Source organism: Atractosteus spatula, chromosome 5 (assembly GCF_055471065.1).
Source record: "Atractosteus spatula isolate fAtrSpa1 chromosome 5, fAtrSpa1.hap1, whole genome shotgun sequence".
Taxonomy (NCBI): Eukaryota; Metazoa; Chordata; class Actinopteri; order Semionotiformes; family Lepisosteidae; genus Atractosteus; species Atractosteus spatula.
In genome coordinates this window covers 3,891,640-3,911,240 of record NC_142710.1, presented here as the reverse complement: position 1 = coordinate 3,911,240, position 19,601 = coordinate 3,891,640, and the positions used below count along the sequence as shown (strand labels likewise).

The following is a 19,601-nucleotide window of genomic DNA, read 5'->3' as shown; positions in this document are numbered from 1 at the left end:
CTGTTAACGCTAATCCACCGAACTTGGGGGTATGTCAAAGATCAGTAGGTGAGCTACTAGACTGGTAACTGATGGGTTATAGGTTCATGTCCCCCTCTGCAAACACTGGTATTGTATCCTTGAGTGAGGTACCCCACTTCTTCCAGTCCTCCCAGCAGCATTGGTGGGGATCAGCATTGCTAGGAATAGCCCCTTCTACAGACCCATTTCTCATCCAGGAAGGACGTCGCATCTCAGTGCAATCAATGATACAGTAAGGATGAGGATGAGCTCTGGCCTGGTGCTCCCCAGCACTCGGGAATGGACTTTGCCTCTGTCCTGCACTCAGTTTGGACGAGCCACTTGTGCGTTTTTACACCCTAGATCAAGAGTCTACGAACCATGTAACCACACACAGGGCAGAATGGAGAAGATCGACTCCTCCGACCCGCCCGCTTAAGAGCCACATGTCAAAGGAGCCACAGCCCTGAACTGAAGGTTTGGAGCCTCAGAGCCAGTGCAAGAGAATCACGTCATTCCTCCCCTGGTAGCACCTCACTCCTGCGCCTAGGAGGCTGTAAGGGTCTCGATGTCACAGAGAGACAAGAAGCCCTCGTCGAACTATCGCCCTCTTCCCTTGGTAGTACAATGATGGGCACGGGGAATCCTGGTCATCGTCATGACTAGTGACACGACGCAGGCTTGAACCTACGCTTACACAGAGCCCCACCTTTCACTCAGACAACTGTTTTGACTGGCTGAACCACGCAGGAGGCCCCCCGAAAACGCCCCCTCTATAGGATGAGGCAGAAAACGTCTGCTCCAATCAACAATGCCTGCGTCAGCCTCCTTTACCGTAGGGGTCAGTTTCTCCTCCTCCGAGCTGAAAGGGCAGCAGATATCCTCCGATCCCTTGCAGGGACGATGCATTGTATATTCCGCTCGAAACAGAATGAGCGTTCTCCCGGGTAGCGGAGGAATGTTGTGCTTGCAGGAAATCTGGATAGCCTTTTCCAGGGCCTCTCGGTATCTACCCAGGAGTTTGTTACTGTACTTCCTCTGACTGGAGCGAAAGGCAGAGAGAGGGAAAAAAAAGGAGAAGAAAACAAACAGAGATTGCATTGATTTGTGTCTGTATAGAATTTTCTGTTCTGCAGGCTGAACAGACTCTTAACAGAATTTGTGTGACCTGCTATCCCAAAATGCAATGCAGTGCTGATAATTGAAGTTGAAGGTTTGGATTTGGCAGATCGATAAAGGCCGCGTCTGCCTTCAGACAAGAAATAAAACAGGGCTGAGAGCTCTGGCTCCCCCACAGCTCTCTTTCAGAGCTCATCAGGAAGATGAACAAGAAGCAAATAAACAGAATGAGATATGGACAATTCACTTTTGCGATGTACTGTAGCACATCACAACTCCTTGCTTGAGCCACCAGGGCAGACGTCTATTTTTCCGTAGTTCCAGCAGGGAGCTGCATCAGCATGCTTAGGCTGCAAAAGGAACAAGTAAAGGTCGACTCCATGCTGGGAACGGAAGAAAAGAAACAACGTTTCCCCTGTGGTGCCTTCTTCGGGTGTGAGAAAGAGAGGAAAGTCAGCAGCTGATAAGGCAGGGGAGGACAAGAGCCGGGAGTGGAGAGCAGGCGGGAGCAGGGGGGAGGCAGAGTGGGCACTCAGGTGGTGCGAAGTCGAGAGAGGTGAAGAGAGGTGTGAAGTCAAAACCTGCAGATGAATAGAGAGGATTAGAAGGAAACGAGTCTGTCGTTGAGACAAGGGGGAAGGCGTGATCAGGATAATTTGGGTTTCGGATGTCTTTCTGCAATAGGATTTGAGAGACCCCTCTTTGAGAACACAGACGGAGAGATCAGTGTGATCATGGCTGTTAGAGGGGAAATGAGAAACTATGGGCTTGGAGAGATCTTTGATCCTCACAGCCCTGACGTGTTCTCTGAAGCGGTCTCCCAGTCTCCTTCCTGTTTCCCCAATGTAAATAGCCGGGCATTTTCTGCAAGAGATGCAGTAAATAAGGTTGCTGGAGGTACAAGATGGCACCTGAGAGAACCAGAATTGTCCAGAGGGGCCATGAAAGAGCGTGGTATTGGATATATATTTACAGGTGATTCTTTATTTTTGTCACACAGGTACGATTTTGTTCACCATGTTCCAAAAAATAAATACTGTAAAAATAATACTGCAGCTCTGTAATCAGTCTGGAGAAGACCCACAAAATGCATTCTGGGACTGCTAGGAACGTCCTATGCTGACAGGCAAGAACATGGCCAGAACATTTTTTAGTCTTGAACAGAGAGAAACTAGCAGGTGTTGGAAATACCCAGATAAGTTAAGATCAGATCACTTGATTGGCCACATACAATTTCTTGCATTAGGAATTTGTCTTTTCACAGACCTTGGTCTGTCTCACGCCTGCTGCCTTTGGAGCTGTCCCATATGTATCCGAGCCACCTCTAGATGGAAGTGTAGGGACACAATCTAGAGACTGAATGAGTGCGCTCATCCATACAGTGTTGGAAAAGAAATATAAGATAAGATCACTTTATTAGCCCTATGCAATTTCTTGGGGGTCAGAGCGCAGGGTCAGCCATTTATACAGCACCCCTGGAGCAGCTGGGGCAAAGGGCTTTGCTCAGGGACCCACTGGAGTAGGATTCCTCTGCCAGTCGTGGGATTCGAACAGGCAACTTTCCAGCCACCAGCGCAGATCCTGAGCCACAGAGCCACCGCACCGCCCCCACGGACGTTGACAAAGTCGACCCCATAGACACAACGAACGGCAACCAGAGGCCGACGTGCCCGTGGGATACAGAAGGGCCAACATACCTGCCTGGCCCAGCACCAGCATGACTTTGTAGGCAGACAGGAAGCGGAAGGGTAACTGTCGGCTGCGGATCACGGATTCCTGCGAGACAGGAAAAACACGAGGCTGCAGTGCGGCTTCGACAGCGAGTGCTTCTGGGTATACCACCGATTGACGAAGCCACACAAATCTGGAAACGACCGCCAAGATACAGTGCCCGGAGAATGTTTGCACACCCTTTCCAAAGTGACCGACAGGAAACCGACAAGCAACGGGTGGAAGGCAGGGCACGCCATCGGCCAGGACGCCAATCTTTGGCAAAGGCAAACCCGCAGGCAGTAGAAACCCATGCAAACACAGGGAGAACATCCAAGCTTAGGGCAGATGACACTTTTGGTATTGAACACAGGGACCCAGTGCTAAGGCAACAACACTAACCACTGTACTACTGTGCTGCCCGTCAGTGTACATCTCACTGAGTTACTCAAGAGCTGCATGCATCAATCTGTACAGCAATCATTGCTGTCTATTTCTGACCGCCACACCACCTCCAAGTGAGAGACAAACACTCAAACACTGCAAAATGTACTTAAAATGAAAACCCAGGCCAGTGTACACACCCCTCTGTTTGTACTTTTGCTTGAATCACAGCCATAGCTTTCTTTGGAAATGGCAGTGCCAGTGTGTAGCACACAAAACACAAAATGTGTGACATTGGAAAGGGTGTGTAGACCTTGAGTATGACTCTTGAAGACAGAAACGTCTCTGTGCCCTCACCTCACCTGTGGTGCTGGTCACTGATTCCCGCTGTGATCATACTGCACAGGTTACGGAGCATGGCCATGAAGGGCAGGGCCTTGTTGTCTTGAGAGGGGAAGGAAAGGATTGAGAGAGAGAGAGAGAATCTTTATTATCCCCAGGGAAGGACAAGTTGTTTTACAGCAGCAGTGTTGGTGTACGGATGGAGAGAAGAAAAAAAAATGACAGGAAAAACAATATGCCAACATATTTGCATTGAAAGTGAAATGTTATGTAACGATATGGCTTACAGGTATGACTGAGAACTTGAACCTGTTGGTTTTGGTGTTGGGGAGTCGGTATCTGCGTTCTGGTGGGAGTAACTGGAAATTATTAAACAAGGGATGTGAAGGATCGTCGCAGATGCATTTTGCTTTACGATATCTGCAGCTTCTTAGCGCTCTAGGACTCTGGAGTGTCCAGTCACATATGCGGGACTGCTGCTGGGATCCTGTCTGTTGGAGCCTCCAGTAAGAATGTACAGGGTACGAGATGAAGTGCAAGTGTCCCACAAGCCCCTGGGTGTGAGCAATCACTAATCCGATTCCTCTTATTCAGATTTGAGAAGCCCCTTTTGAACTGGTTACTGCCGAGCGCCACAATCGGAAGCCCAAACAACAACAGAAGGACACGCCCAGGGTATGAACAGAAGAGGAACCTTGTGTCAGACAGGAGGCTCTTGAACAGTGAGTGATGGCACGTGTTATCGAAGGGCTATATGTCATTATTGTTTCTAACACATCTAACACACACTTCAAATACAACAGATCAAAACGTCCTTTAACATTGTTTTCCTCAACTGTTCAGGTAACCGGAACCCACCCAAGGAGAAAATGTCTAACAATTTAATCAGCAAACCATCAGTGTAAAGAGAGGGCCTGGCTAGGCAATGGCGAATGGGGCCGGAGTAGCTCAGGGTCAAAGGTCGGACAAGACTGAGAGAGAGAAAGGGCACAACCTATGAGCTGCTCCCACGTCCGCGCCTTGTTTCCCAGCAGGCTCAGCTGTCGCTCCCATGTCTCCGGCTGCGACAGCTTCATTCTCTTCCCGGAACGCTGAGAATCCCAGGACTCCGACAGCCCACTCCGAGAGAATGCCTGGAGACTGCTGGGGTACCTACAGCAAGGAAGGCTTTGGTGTTACTCCAGTAGTAGACCAGAGATGTGTAAATACATACCTGGAGTACAGATTCTTACCGGATACACTGTATACACACACACACACACACACACCTGTATAGACTCTTACTTAATGTCCGGTCACACTAACAGTGGATATACAGTGGACTCTGTATACAAACCCCTGGAACATATGTATTTATTGTATGCGCTACAACACGTAATGGGTCTATAAGTATAGTGGGTATAATGTCGTACTTGCGTCCCAGTAGGGCCATGACATGTTCTGCCGGCTCCTTAATGTGCAGTCTCTGGACCAGCCTCTTCAGGTTGAAAATGCTCTGCTGCTTGTTGGCACTTTTCCTCTCGGTCGATATCATCTGTCAAGTGGATATGGAAGGAAGCCAAGTGTCACCTGGGGGCTTGGTGGCCCACTCATTAAGCTCAAGGCTTCTGGATTCAGCCCTGGAAGTGGATTCTTAGTTTGCCACACTACCTAACCGCTGCCCAATTAGCTGGGAGTAACTGTACACCTGAGAGACTGCTGTGCATACACTTGTTTCAGTTGCTTGTCACGATAACTTGGGATGGAACTTTTGGGAAGGTCCTGACTCTCTGTGGTCATTAAAAATCCCAGGGTGTTTCTCGAAAAGAGTAGGGGTGTAACCCCAGTGTCCTGGCCAAATTTCCCCCTGGTCTTTACCATCATAATCATGGCCTCCTAATAATCCCCATCACTGAACTAGCTTCATCACTCTGTTCTTCTCCTCACTAATGGGAGTCCCCATTACGTGTAAAGTGCTCTGAGTGGAGTGTCCAGAAAAGTGCTACAGATAAAAAAAAACTCCTCAGCATTATCTGATGCAGCTACCCACTCGGACACACCAGAAGAAGGCTCCACAGCTGAAATGTTGTTTCATTTCTTTTCCTCTCAGCACGGGACAAATCTTTACCTCCTACCCGTTCCCTTGCAGCTCCCTGCTCGATTATCTACGGTGCTAAGGCTTCAGTGGGTGTGATCACCTTTTACACAGAGGTGCCGTGAAGCCTGTGGCTGGAAGGTTGCCGTTTCAAATCCCGCGGCTGGCAGAGGAATCCTACTCCATGGGGCTCCCTTAACCCCAGCTGCTCCAGGGGCGCCGTATAAATGGCTGACCCTGTGCTCTGACCCCCAGCTTCTCTCCCTGTCTGTGTGTCTCATGGTGAGCAAGCTGGGGTATGTAAAAAGACAAATTCCTAATGCAAAGAAATTGTATATGGCCAGTAAAGTGATCTCACCTCTTATCTTAAGTACAGTCACTTTTAAAGACAGAATTGGGGAGATCCATCCTCCCTCAGCTGAACCCCAGCCAAGCAAACCTGTGGGATCCTATTGGAGCGGCTTCTCAAGAGCACAGCTACCAAAGGGACTGGAAGGACAGACGGACAGAAGGGCCTCGTCTCGTTTGACACCTTTCTAAGGAGGAACTCACGTATTTCTCCAGCTGCACTGGCTCCGATCTGAGGAGCCCTGCCCATTTCTTCCAATCCTCGGGTCCAGGTTTCTGCAAGAACAAGGACGATGCGATGAGGCGGGGGGGGCGGTCTCCGATCAGGTGGAGGTAGGACGGGGGGGCAGAGCTCGGGGTGGCGAGGAGACGGTGAAGTAAGAAGGAAAAGGAGAGGAAGGCAGAGGGAATTAAGGGACAGAGAAAAAGGAAAAATCAGCCACACAACTAACCATAACTACCTCTGGTTACAAAAACGATTATGGGACTAGTTAGAACTAGTGGCCTTCAGAAACAGCTATTATTATAAGTAACTATATGACTGGCTAGTTATGACTAACAGAACTCTAGTTATAACTAACTGCATTATATGAATGTAATTTTCTAATCTTATCTAACACTGTTTACAACTGGTCATAGCTAACCACAGAACTAACTACCCATAACTACCCTAACTAACTATTATTACCGGTTAGTTAAAGCTAGCCACGACTAACCACAGAGCAGAGTACATGCAGCTAACCACCCAGGGCAGCCTGCTCCTGGTCCTTACCTTGGACTTCTGCCTGGCACGGCCGTGTTTGCAGCGGTGTTTGCGGGTGTTGTACTTGGCCAGCTGGTATTCGCTGAACTGCTTGAACTTATCGGCCATGGCTTTCTTGAGGCAGGAGGGCAGATTGCGGCCAAAGCACTGAAACGAGAACGAGGGATTGAGGGGGGCGAAGCCTGATGGGAAGCCATGGGGTTTCCCGAAGAATCTCTTAAGGGCTGGGCACAACTACAGCTGCAACGACAGGGGCTATCAAAAGTGTTCACCTCCCCCCCCCGCCCTTGGGCTTTTTCACAATTACAATGACAAAATGAATATAGGAGGTCCCCCAGGATTTTGTTTTTGCTTTGACATTTTAAAGGGTCTTCCATTGATCCCTCGCAATCCCAGTTTAATACCTGGATTCCATATTGTTACACAATAAAATGTAAAACGTGGGTGGGTGGGAGGGGGTGAATACTTCTGATGGCCACCGTCTGTCATACAGGGCACAACGCATTGAGGCAGAAAACGGGAAGCGACTGCTAATTAACTTTGATCTGGGCAGTGGGGAACAAGCCCAGCCTCATCTGGCAAGGAAAATCACTTATTCCGAAACTGAGCATCTCAGCAGTCATCCGCTTTAGATGGCCAGCCAGCATCGGCTGAGATTCCCTCAGTGAAGGCGTACGTACGGAGCTGTAGAGCCGCGCGACCTCGATCCAGTCGGAGGGCAGCTGCACTGCAGGGCAGAAGTACCTCCTCAAGTGCCCCTTGGCTTCAGGTAAGCTGACGGCCAGAGCCAGGAGGAAGTTGGCCATGGTTCACATGTTCAGCTCCTGTCGGGTGTAGACAGCCACCTGTGAGAAAGATGGAAACGTGCAGGACGTCACACACACACACTGCAGATTATTCGTTCATTTCTCTTCTCTGTCACCGGCCCTGAAAACTCCTAGCAGAGCCCTTTCCCCGATTTCTTTTGATTTTCTGGATGCAAAAATGATCTTTACTGCAGAAATAATAGCCAGCAGCCATATCACTCTGCAACTCACAACTGGCAGCCCCACTGAAGCTCAGCAGGTGTGAGCCTGGTCAGTACCTGGATGGGATACTCCTGGGAAAAAAAACTAAGGTTGCTGCTGGAGGAGGTGTTAGTGGGGCCAGTAGGGGGTGCTCACCCTGTGGTCCATGTGGGTCCTAATGCTCCAGTATAGTGACGGGGACACTATACTGTAAACAGGCGCTGTCCTTCGGATAAGACGTAATATTGAGGTCCCGACTCTGTGGTCATTAAAAATCCCAGGGTGTTTTTCTTAAAAAGAGTAGGGGTGTAACCAAATTTCCCATTGGCCCTTACCAATCATGGCCTCCTAATAATCCCCATCTATGAACTGGCTTCATTAATCTGCTCTCCTCCCCACTGATAGCTGATGTGTTGAGCGTTCTGGCGCACTATGGCTAAGATGACTCTAATAGATGACACTATGGCTGCATTCATCCAGGTGTGGCTGGTGGTGATGGAGGGGAGTCCCCATTACCTGTAAAGCGCTTTGAGTGGAGTGTCCAGAAAAGTGCTATATAAGTGTAAGCAATTATTATTATTATTTAAAAACGCCAGGACACTCGTGCAATGCCACGCACGACCAGCAGATGGCCGGCTCTAGTAAACAGTTAAACTTGCCATCACCCACTTAGGGCAAATGATTCTGTCAGAAATCAGTCAACTTCTCTTCAGCCCAATGCAAGATTTCAGCAACTTGCACCGGCTTTCGCTCCAGAGCTGCACCAAATTTCTCGTTCAGTCACCCATCGAACTGCTAAAGCACCAGCTGACCGATCAAACACTTCAACAGCCCAGCCAAACATCAACGAACTGATGAAGCAACTTTCACAGCGCAAAAGCTGCATGAACTATAAATCTAAGCAACTACTAAACATAACCCCCTACCAAATACCCTGCTAACAAATACATCCACACCGTGAGATACATACAGCCCCAGTTCTGCAAGTCGGCAGCAACCTTTTCTTAGCAGTCGTGTGAACGAATACAGAGCCACTATTCAGACATATTTATACAGAGCAAACACTTAAAAACATACAGATATCAATCATGAAACATTGGAGGAAGAGAGAGAGAGTCACAATTTAACAACCTCATACTCTACATTTGATCATTCTACACTTCACTATCCAGTGTTAACGCACAAAATAAAACATGAAATGACTGGAATAAGGGTTATTCACAATCGCCAATGACAAATCATGGGGTGACACGCAGAGGACGCGAGGACACAGCGAGATCCAGAGTGAAATGGCAGCCTTGTGGACGCTGGTGCCGAAAGCATTGATGGTTACTCTCTGTGCCACTCATTTGTATTACTCTACTTACTCTTTACTTGTCGAACATGAACTTTCTGCAACTTGAACATTTTAGTATGGGACCTACAGGACGTCACAAGCAAGTTCTCAGGTATGATGAGTCTCACACAACCCGGGGAGAGAGAGAGGGAGAGATATACAGTAGATCGCGAGCTACCCTGCCCATGAAGCACACAGTGCACTCTTGGTGTGGCACAGGTGGCCAGCCTCTGAGCTGCTGAGCTACTGACCAGGATCACAGTCCCTCATGTTTCCAAACTTGCCTTCAGGAGGAACTGCCCGTCCTGCTGCGAGATGTCCTGAGCAAGGCTCTTCAGTCTGGTCCACGTGCTCTCGGCTTCGTCCCAGCCTTCTTGGCCAGGAAGAGCCTCCTTGTTCACAAGGGAGCAGCACACCATGTTCAGCAGGAGGAACTGGGAGAGATGGAGGGATGGGTACAGAGGGGGAGAGAGTGTTAGGCTGGCCCACAGCTTAGAAAATCAAGGAAGGACCCTATGCAGGTCCCAGGATCACAAATATCCTAAGCCGGATAGTAAGAGAAATCCAAGGCCGGGGTCAAGAGTCGAGCAAAAGTACAGAACCAAAAGTCAGATTGGAAATCAAGCGCCAGAGATACAAACCACGAACCAGAAAACAGGCCAAAAACCAAAAGTCAGGCAAGGGGTCCAGGGAGTATCCAGCACGGATAAGATCCAGAACTCTTAAGTGTTGAAACAATACTGAGCACCGCCTGAATACAGAGCAGGGTTTAAACAGGTTTTTACTGCCATTTGGCTGATCTGCATCCTCTGCTGTATGGAAGAAGTCAGCCCCAGAGCAGGGGTCACAAACACACGGCCCACAAAATAATCATCCGCAGCCCGCAACAACTCACTTAGACTCACAAAACATTACTGATAAAATTAGGTCATCTGATACTGTAGCGCCCTCGCCGGGTGACAAAGCGAAGGTGTACCCAGATAATGCATGCGCAGCGGTGCAGGCTGGGAAGTGTAGCAGGGGGACGGTCTAGGTCACCCTGTCGATGTAAATAGACCCTATAACACTTAATGTAAATAGTAGTTAATTGTTTACTCCTGTTTTGTCCCTCGTCTTGTAACCACCCAAAATCTGTGTGTGTGTCCTATTCATAGGCAAGAACTGAATGGTCAAATTCACCTTTCTCGTCCAAAAGATTAGACCTAGAGCTGTCCGGACACGTAGACAACCTGTAGGAATAGTGACCTTGACTCTGTTCATTTAAGCTTTTGGGATCAAACCATACCTGCCCGACTCACCTTCTTGTCTCTCAGTTCCTCTTCCCAGTGCTTGCTGGCGTCGTGAAAGTCAGGAAACTCGCCCACCGTCTCCCACACGTCTTCCTGCTCCCGGCTGGTCTCCCTCAGCTCCAGCTCTGGGACCGGCATCTCCACGGCCATCTCTTCCACATCCTCAGCAGCCTGGCGGTCTGGGTAACAGCCTGGGATCTGAAGTTCACGCAATCAACTCCAATTAAACCGCGGGGATCAAGAGTTCGGCTGTGATCTCCTGGATCCCGGATCAAGTGGATCAAACGGCGATCCCAACTACAGGATTTTTCAATCAAGCATTATGATCTGTTAAATGGGATTCCCGAGTATCACCATGACTGCTCTCACACCTTTGACACAGACTAGCTTAGAACAGGTGTTTCTGGCTTCTCCTGAATTGTGTTTTGTAATAAATGAAAAAAAAAACATTTAAAAGTATCAGTATAACTAAAACATGTTGCATTCTTCTTGCATTTAACAGAACAATGCATGCTTCAATGATGAACAGACTTAGGAGATCGCATTGCCTGAACAGTACATTGTCATTTCCTCAGCATTTCCCCCAAAACTGAATTCTAAAAGAGACAACTTTAGTAACCCCCTCCCCTTTTTTCAAAAATACATAAATGTCAAGTCAGCAGTGTTAATCTCAAGGCAAGGTGTTTATCGGCAGGGACCATTCACTTAATAGAGAAGACTCACCGCTAAGGACAAGTTCAATGTGGTTTATAAGGATTCACTGAAGCAACCACTTGCCATGAAAACTCAACGGCGATGTCAAGGTTTCCTACCCACAGCACACCGGTCCTACATCCTTACCAGGCTCTGTAGTGTGCTCCCAGTGTGGAGCTGTGGATCTCCAGCGGGCTGCTCATTAGGGGATGAAACCTCTTCTTTGTCTGCGCCTCGTCTTCCCCACACGGAGATCAGAGAGGAGGGCTGGAGATGGCGGCTGGCCGTTGGGGCTCCAGCAGCGGAGGAGAGGCCCTGAGCCATCCTCCGGGAGAGCAGCGTGTGCTGGCTCCCCAGGAGCGAGCAGGAGAGGTCGGGGACGGCGGTGGCCGAGAGCCGGGTGGGAAGGAGGGCCGGGGGAGGTCGTGGCGGTGAGGGCGCCGGACTCCAAGTGCAGCTTGTCTCCGTGACGGGAATGAAGGCCGGCAGGGGAGGTGTGGGCTGTCAGCGTCCCGACAGCCGCAGAGGCCTGAGCGAGGATCCGGCTTTCCAGGGAGATCCGGCTGGAGTAGAGAATGTGATTGTGGAGCCCCTTCTCTGGCTCGAGGCCCCGGACCTGCTGGGGTGCCTTCATCCTGACAACAGCCTGGGAAAGATTAGATATGATTAGGAGTCACCGACCTGCTGCCCTGCTGTCATTAACGAACCTCAGGAGTGAAGACCTTCACACTTGTGACTTCACTCTGAACATACAGGTAAGGAAGCACAGGAAGCTGAACTCTGCCACTCACCCACTTTCTAACCATTTCTTCCAACTCAGGGCTGAAGGGAAGTCTTATCTCGGCAAGCAATGAGTGCAAGGCAAGACACACTGCCAGTCCATCACAATACAGACACACAGACGTGCCCACTAACACCTAGGCCTACTTTTCCCAGAACACATCATGCAATATAAGCCTTCAAACACACCTATCTGCTTCACCACCTCGTTTTTCCCCAAGATCCTATAGATCACACAACATGGAACAGATCACAGCTTGCAGCAGGACGGACAGACAGACAATTAGTTCGCAACAGAGAACCACCCACAATGGCAAATTCCTTCCACTCCAGGAGGCTCATCCCTACCACCAGCAGTCTCTAATCCTTCTCCTGCAGGGGGCGTTGTGTCTGCAGGTTTCCTAGATCTCCTCTAAGACCCAGTACCTGAAAAGGCCAGGAGAAGCTGCCTTTTTGGTCCAGTTTGGCCAATAGCAAGCTGATGTTGGCTGTTATGAGCCTGGCTGGCTTGCAAATCAGAGACACTGGAGCCTCCAGGACAGGACAGGAATTGGGGATCCTTCTACACCCACCCATTTGGTAACCACTTCTTCAAATTCAGGGACACGGGGGAGCAGCCTGGGTGGGACGCCAGTCCATCGCAGGACACGCACAGGCACAGACGCACTCACAGCAGGGCCAGTTCTCCCCAAACTGGACTGTGGGAGGAAACTCGTACACACACGGGGGAGGCAGGGCCGGATCTTAGTGTCCGTAGGCCCTCTCACTCCGAAATGTGCAAAAAGAGGGGTCAACGCCCATTGAATGACATCGATTGACACGATGCACTTTAAACTCTTCTAATGCTAAACCACGTGATTGATGGAGCGAGTCGAGCGTCACCATCACTCCGATACTTCCAGTTTCTAGAACGGCCGCTAGATCGGATTAGCATTATGGATTTGGAGTCGATCGCAAGCATGTTGTTTCAGCTCGTTTTTCGTTAGTCATTAGTGTTTCCCTCCTTCCTAGGCCCTAGGCACTGTGCCTAATGGGAAATCCGGCACTGTGGGGAGAAGAGAGAAACTCCATGCAAATGGCACCCCAGGAATCAGGCCCAGAACCCCTGCACTGCAAGGCAGTGGTACTAACCACTGCGCCACTGTGCCTCGATGCTTCAACTTCAATGGCTTCAATAGGACAGACTTAGAGGAGCAAGGGAAAAGAATACCTAGTTATAATTAATCTGTTGGTAATACTGGGTGAATCACAAATACAAAATGTGTCTACAAAAATATATTTATCGTGGTCCGATTTGTAACCCTCTCTGGCAGCATGTTGTTCTGTGGGTTGTTGTTTTATTTTTGCGCATCTTTTTTATATTTTTTTTTCCTCAAACGTAGAACAAAAAGTAAAGAGCCGCAGGGTAATTATACAGCATTGAAATTCAGCAGCGCTCTTCGGGCTCGGGTAAGTGCCACGGCTGCAGAAATCGTCTTGCTCTGGTGAACAAATTCCCAATGGAAGGCAGAGTAAGCGTCATGCAGGGACCGTCCCTGTAGCATAAATACGGCATCGCATGAAAGAGTCCTTAGACTCGAGAATCCCTCGTCGGAAAACTCCCAGCTTTACAAAAAGTACAATCTAAGACACGCTTCAGTGCTCGAGATGTTTGGTCACACAACCACACCCTCCAGTCAGTCTTCCCCACGCCTCACGAAGTCACGCTACCATATTATTGCTATTATGGCTTGAAGAACGCCCCTGCAAACACCCACTGCTTCAAAACTAAAACTGCGTAAACGCAGAAGTAAAATTAAATGAGCGAAATGAAAGTTAACCAGGCCGAGATACCTGTTCTATCAAGGCAAAAGTTAACGCCATCTAAACTACAAACAGGCAGCGAAACACGCACCAAAGTCGACCGGGGTAAAGTTAGCTTGAAGTTCAAAAACGATTTTGGCACGCCTGTAGCGCTTTCACGAAACCACTTGCTTTGTGTATAAAATACATTGTGAATGCTTTCTCAGCCTTTCAGGGTTACGAAAACACTTGCTTTGTGTATAAAATACATTGTGAATGCTTTCTCAGCCTTCACTTTGTCGTTTTTTTGACCACGCTCGAATATTCTTTTGTCCATATCTTCGCAATTGAAGCACGGAGTGGCTGCGCTTCTAATGTGAAATGTGAGTAATGACAGTGGGACTCTTCATTTTACAATCCAGTGACGTGGCTGCTGGCACAGTTCATGGCTGCCCCGAGACGGAACCCATCCGGACAGGCAAATCACTTGTTTGTTTGTTTGTTTGTTTTTAAAACAGTATTGGAAACGCAAGACGTTTTTGGTTCAAAACTGCTGCAGACGGAGAGATGAATTGCGGGACGGCTCAGTCATTGAGCTGAGCGATCGGCTAACCCGGGCATCTCCTTGACAACGACAGCGCATAAGAAATCTTCTGCTGAATGCAGTTCAAATGACTAAATACACTTACCTGAACAAGCAGATCACTTTGCTCTGCTCTGCCTGTGCGCCTTTTGCTCGAGCTTTTTTTGTGTGAGTGCAATTACTTTCATGAATCTCACGACACATAAAGGTTTGGTTAGTGGGACTCCCGTCTTCACAGGTCATCTACCGTATTTAATGCCTTATAAGCACATAATAATTGTGGGCGCAGTGCGCCGTGAAGTCCGAGTCCTGTCTTTTGAGAGTGATTCGGAATGTCAAATCAAAGTTTACACAAAGTTTTTCTTCTTTTTTTTTACAGCGTTACGCTCTTCATACTTAACTTATATCCAGGCTCATGACTTTTCGTTTTAGGTCTCTTTGGGCATACTTGACACGGAAAGTTGTCACAGATCTCTTCATTCCAAAGCTGTTTTAACACGCAGCCGCCTGAATATGAAAACATTTTATATTCCACTTTCTACGGATGGAATGGAAATACAAATAAAGAAATATCATGAGTGATGTTTTGTACTTATTTTTAAATTCTTTGTCAGATATTACTTGGGGGAAATAGGTGTTGCATGGTTTTTTGTAATAGGGGATTAGCACAAATGGTAGTATTGCTCTCTTTGCAAGAGAATAGTAGTGAGATCGATACCCACATCCTAAAACATAAAAAGATGAGCTTTGTAAACCAGAAGCTCTCCCACCACCCGTGCCAGCTTCTCCAGTCACAGGATGACTGCAGATAGAATCCCGAGAATTTGGGCGACAATTCTGCGTTGTGTTCTGCTTGTATTCAGTCGCCTCTGGAAATGAGGACTCGGACCACAATCTGGAGCCAGCTCTCCTTTTTAATAACTGCATTTTTAGTAGCTGTATTTTAATAACGGTGATCATGGTGGCTCATCAGACCACCAAAAAAGAGATGCCCCGTGTAGCCCAGCTCTGACTCAAAAACAGCTCTCATGTACATTTCTTTTTTGGGGGGGTGGAAATTTCTTGAAAGAAAACAACAAACGCACAGATTTTCGAAAAGCTTTTAAGAGTTGACGGCCTGCCCCTCTGCAATGGTAGTCTGAAAATGACGGAACAGACAACTCACGTAATATCTACTATTCTGCATGAGAAATTGAATCGGATGGGATAAAAGCTACCCGTCTCCCCGTCGGGGAATCGAACCCCGGTCTCCCGCGTGACAGGCGGGGATACTCACTACTCTCCTAACGAGGAGCACGTGTTTACTTTTTACTTGCTGTCAGGAGACACTCTTATGGCTACTACTGCTGCGGGTTTCGGCTTTTATTGTCTTTCCCTTTAGAAGTACGTTAAGAAAACGTGTTTCCAACTGCGCCGTCGTCACTCCTCCCCTGGTATCGTCACAGCTCCACCGCCTGCACTACGAACACCTATGGAGTCGGTTCCTTCAGCTCTATTGGGATTTTATTCAAGGCTGGAAGTAGGCACAAGTCACGCGAACGCAAAAAGCGTCATCATCCGCTTCCAACTGTGAAATGTGGTTCCTAGACGCTGAACAATTAATTTCCAACGCAGCGGGTCCAAACGATTTAGCGCGTTAAAAGTTCTACGGCAACTGAAACGTGAGGCGGACACCCGTAGTCGGCAGGATTCGAACCTGCGCGGGGAGACCCCAATGGATTTCTAGTCCATCGCCTTAACCACTCAGCCATGACTACATCGCGCGTCACCCTACTACAATCTCCCAGCCAGTGCTCGGCAGTGTTGGAAACCTCTTGCAAAGTCGCTCTCAGTTTAAAACGAGTTTTTATAATACACATGGTCGCAGACAGACACGCCTCAGAGGACTTAAGGGTGGCTTAAAGTTGGAAATGATGAGGTTTCCCTGTTCGGACATGAAAATCAACAACGGAGAAATGCGTACAAAGATTTTAGAAGCTGCACCACACTCCCGTTTGAAAAGCATTTATATTCGTGTTAGACGCAGCAATTGCCTTTCATTTACGCTCTTAGGAGTGCGATGAAAACACAAAACAGAAACAGAAACCCTTCATCCTACAACTGTATGGAAATGAACACACGCTACAGATTAATAATAATAATTGCTTACCCTTATATAGCACTTTTCTGGACATTCCACTCAAAGCGCTTTACAGGTAATGGGGACTCCCCTCCACCAATGTGCAGCCCCACCTATATGATGCAACAGCAGCCATAGTGCACCAGAACACTCCCCACACATCAGCTCTTAGTGCGGAGGAAAGCAGAGTAATGAAGCCAGTTCAGAGAGGGGGCCATGATTGGTAAGGGCCACTGGGAAATTTCTTTTTGAGAAACACCCTGGGATTTTTAACAACCACAGAGAGTCAGGACATCAGTTTTAGGATTCATCCACAGGACAGCACCTGTTTACAGTATAGTGTCCCCATCACTGTACTGGGGCATTAGAACCCACATGAACCACAGGGTGAGCACCCCCTGCTGGCCCCACTAACACCTTTTCCAGCAGCAACCTTAGCTTTTCTCAGGAGGTCTCCCATCCAGGTACTAACCAGGCTCACACCTGCTGAGCTTCAATAGGCTACCAGTTGTGAGCTGCAGGGTGATAGAGCTGCTGGCTAATCCTCGCTAAATCAGTCCCTTCAGTTGCAAGGCGCCTTGAAGCGGGCACCCCCCACGCATCACTAATGATGCGGTTCTGTGAAAGATAAAATTCTCGAGCAATGTCTGAAACTACTCCAAGGAAATAACGTGATTGATTTTGTGTGCAGCTGGAGTTGGTTTATTTATTTTTTTCTCATGTCATTGCAGAGGAAGGCTTTGGTCAGTTTGAGATGGGAGCTGAACGGCAAGAGGTGAACGCGCTGCCTGCAGGTTAGGAAGCCCAGCGAGAACTGGGGCTCCTCCGGTCTCCTGAGCGCGCTTGTGAGCCCGTGAACTAAACTACCGGTGGCGGCCAAACGGAGACTCACAGGTGCCGTCCTCGATCAGGACTACCTCATGACGCTCAGTGGGGTTGGGAACCTCCGACTGAAACAGAGTGCGGGACGCCATAGAAAAAATGAAGCCATTAAGAGTCTTTAATCTCAATAACCTGGTGTCCTCTTAAACTAGTGATGGTAAGGTGTCCCCAGTGGGCAATGCTCGGCTTTCAAATCATCTCTCGGTGGAAACGCTCAAATGCTGCCATTGAAGGCTCAGAAACAGCCGATTGGCTCGCAACCTAGCTGATCACAACCAATCAGAGAGCTCAGAGGTGAAAAGCAGGGATACTCACCGCTGTCAATCAACTTTTCAAACCTTTCCGAACATTTCTCGGGGATGGATGTTTTTTCTTCAAACAAAGTTACAAATCAGAATGCATGAAAAAAAGGTAAAGGTGAGGTCACTTTGCAGCGAGACCTGGGCCACACGGCCATCTGTTTGTCTGACAAAAAGCTTACTTTGCACAAGAAAACCGGAGATTGTTACATCATAAATAAAGCTTTTTCATAGGAGTGGGATTCACATCAACACATCCGGGAGAGATCGACACCACTCAGATATTCCGAGTCCTGAGATATGCGTCAACTGGAACAATCTCTTTTCTGATTAGCCACCACGATCCCATTTAAATTCAGTCCTGCATTTATAGTCAAGGATTATAAAAGGGGTACCATCTGATGTGAAGAATCAATAGCTCTATAACAACAAAGAACACAAACAATGAAACCTGCTCTGTTTGTGCTGCTTTCATTCCTGAAATATAGCGCCTTTTTTGGGTGGGTTTGATATCAGCACCCCCTACAGAGGTACAATCACATTCTTCAGTGCTTTAGTGCCAGTTTGTACAATTGACAGTAATGTATGAGCTGTTTTATGTTTTGGGTAATCATTTGACTGTCTTCAGGGAAGTTTACAGTTAGTAACACATTTTGGATAGTTTGTGTTAATTTCTGATACATTTCTAATATCCTTTTATTAGGATGAAATAAAAGTATGTGTCTGTCTGAGACCATAGGGAGAATGTTTTTTTTTTATTATTTAGATATCAGTATTTTTTGTGAGTTTGTGTGAATACTAAAATCTGTCTCCAGTATCTTAATGTCACAAGAAGAATTGCCGTATTATCCTTAAAAAGGGAGCATTAGGAAAAATGGCATCTTCTTAAAAAATGATTTAACTAGCAAATCATAGTACTCCTTAGTTGTGTCAATATTTTTAAAACTAAAGAACTAATTTAAAGAGTTTCTCATTTTTTTCCCTTTTCCTCTGGAAAAAGAGCAAATTTCTGCCTGCTATGATGTCCCTTCAAACATTTTGTAATATCTCTGGAGGTTTTTTTACAATAAAAACCTGCTTTGTAGCTTGAATTCAAGTTAGCCCCTTGGACATTATGTGTCAACAATCAGATTTCTTATATGTCTGACTCACCAGACAGAAATATCAAGGACAAAAAACAAGAAACTGTTGTTTTTTGTCCTGTTTTCAAAGATCAATAGATCAAAAGGCTTGTAGGCCTTCTACTAGCTTGAATAAAAATCTGAGACAAATTGAACGAATTCTACATTTTTCTGTGAAAACGGGACCTGGAATAATAATGTTCCCATGCCCAGACAATTTATAAAACAATATTAAAAAATATTAAAACTACAGTATAATAGCTTTTACAATTACTGCATAAACACCTAGGGCAGTGCCAGAGGATTTTTCCTTGCTTTATTTCACTGCCATCTTATCAGCAGGTGTGAGTTGTTGACTATAGATGAACACGGTTGCTATGTAAACAAACTGGTTGCTAGTTTTTTTTTCTTTCCCAAGTTATGTTACAGAGGCAGTCCATTCTGCTAGGGCTCTGAATGGTTGAAAAAATAATGAATGACAGCCAACAGCTGTATCACCCTGCAGCTCACAGCTCACAGCTGGCAGCCCCACTGAAACTCAGCAGGTGTGAGCCTGGTTAGTACCTGGATGGGAGACTCCTGGGAAAGCTAAGGCTGCTGCTGGAAGAGGTGTTATTGGGGCCAGCAGGGGGTGCTCACCCTGCGGTCTGTGTGGGTCCCAATGCCCTAGGATAGTGATGGGGACACTGTAAGAAGTCCCTTGCATGAGATATGAAACTGAAGTCCTGACTCCATGGTCATTAAAATTCCCAGGGGGGTCAACTTTCCCCCTGGTATTTACCGGTCATGACCTCCTAATAATCCCCCTCTATGAACTGGCTTCATTACTCTGGGTGAGAGTACTGGAGCATGATCCAGGTGGGGCTGCACACTGAGGGTGGAGGAGGGGATCCCCATTACCTGTAAAGTGCTCTGAGTGGAGTGTCCAGAAAAGCACTTTGTAAGTGTAAGAATTATTATTATTATTAAA

The 19,601-nt window shown here is 47.6% G+C and overlaps 1 protein-coding gene and 1 non-coding gene across 2 annotated transcripts in view; both read right to left on the bottom strand.

Moving 5' to 3' along the window:
- Nucleotides 1-11,266, bottom strand: part of LOC148833588 (telomerase protein component 1-like) — a 36,260-nt gene extending 24,994 nt beyond the window's left edge. Inside the window, 12 exon segments of the mRNA XM_088915207.1 lie at nucleotides 835-1,042; nucleotides 2,021-2,030; nucleotides 2,817-2,895; nucleotides 3,539-3,657; nucleotides 4,550-4,707; nucleotides 4,968-5,089; nucleotides 6,182-6,253; nucleotides 6,750-6,887; nucleotides 7,421-7,585; nucleotides 9,368-9,517; nucleotides 10,382-10,570; nucleotides 11,213-11,266. Coding sequence (XP_088771333.1) covers nucleotides 835-1,042; nucleotides 2,021-2,030; nucleotides 2,817-2,895; nucleotides 3,539-3,657; nucleotides 4,550-4,707; nucleotides 4,968-5,089; nucleotides 6,182-6,253; nucleotides 6,750-6,887; nucleotides 7,421-7,585; nucleotides 9,368-9,517; nucleotides 10,382-10,522 — 1,362 coding nt within the window. The 5' untranslated portion in view covers nucleotides 10,523-10,570; nucleotides 11,213-11,266.
- A 4,619-nt stretch (nucleotides 11,267-15,885) lies between these two features.
- On the bottom strand, nucleotides 15,886-15,967 carry trnas-aga (transfer RNA serine (anticodon AGA)). The gene has a single exon. It is a non-coding gene; the product is annotated as a tRNA-Ser (tRNA).
- Nucleotides 15,968-19,601: the final 3,634 nt, after the last annotated feature.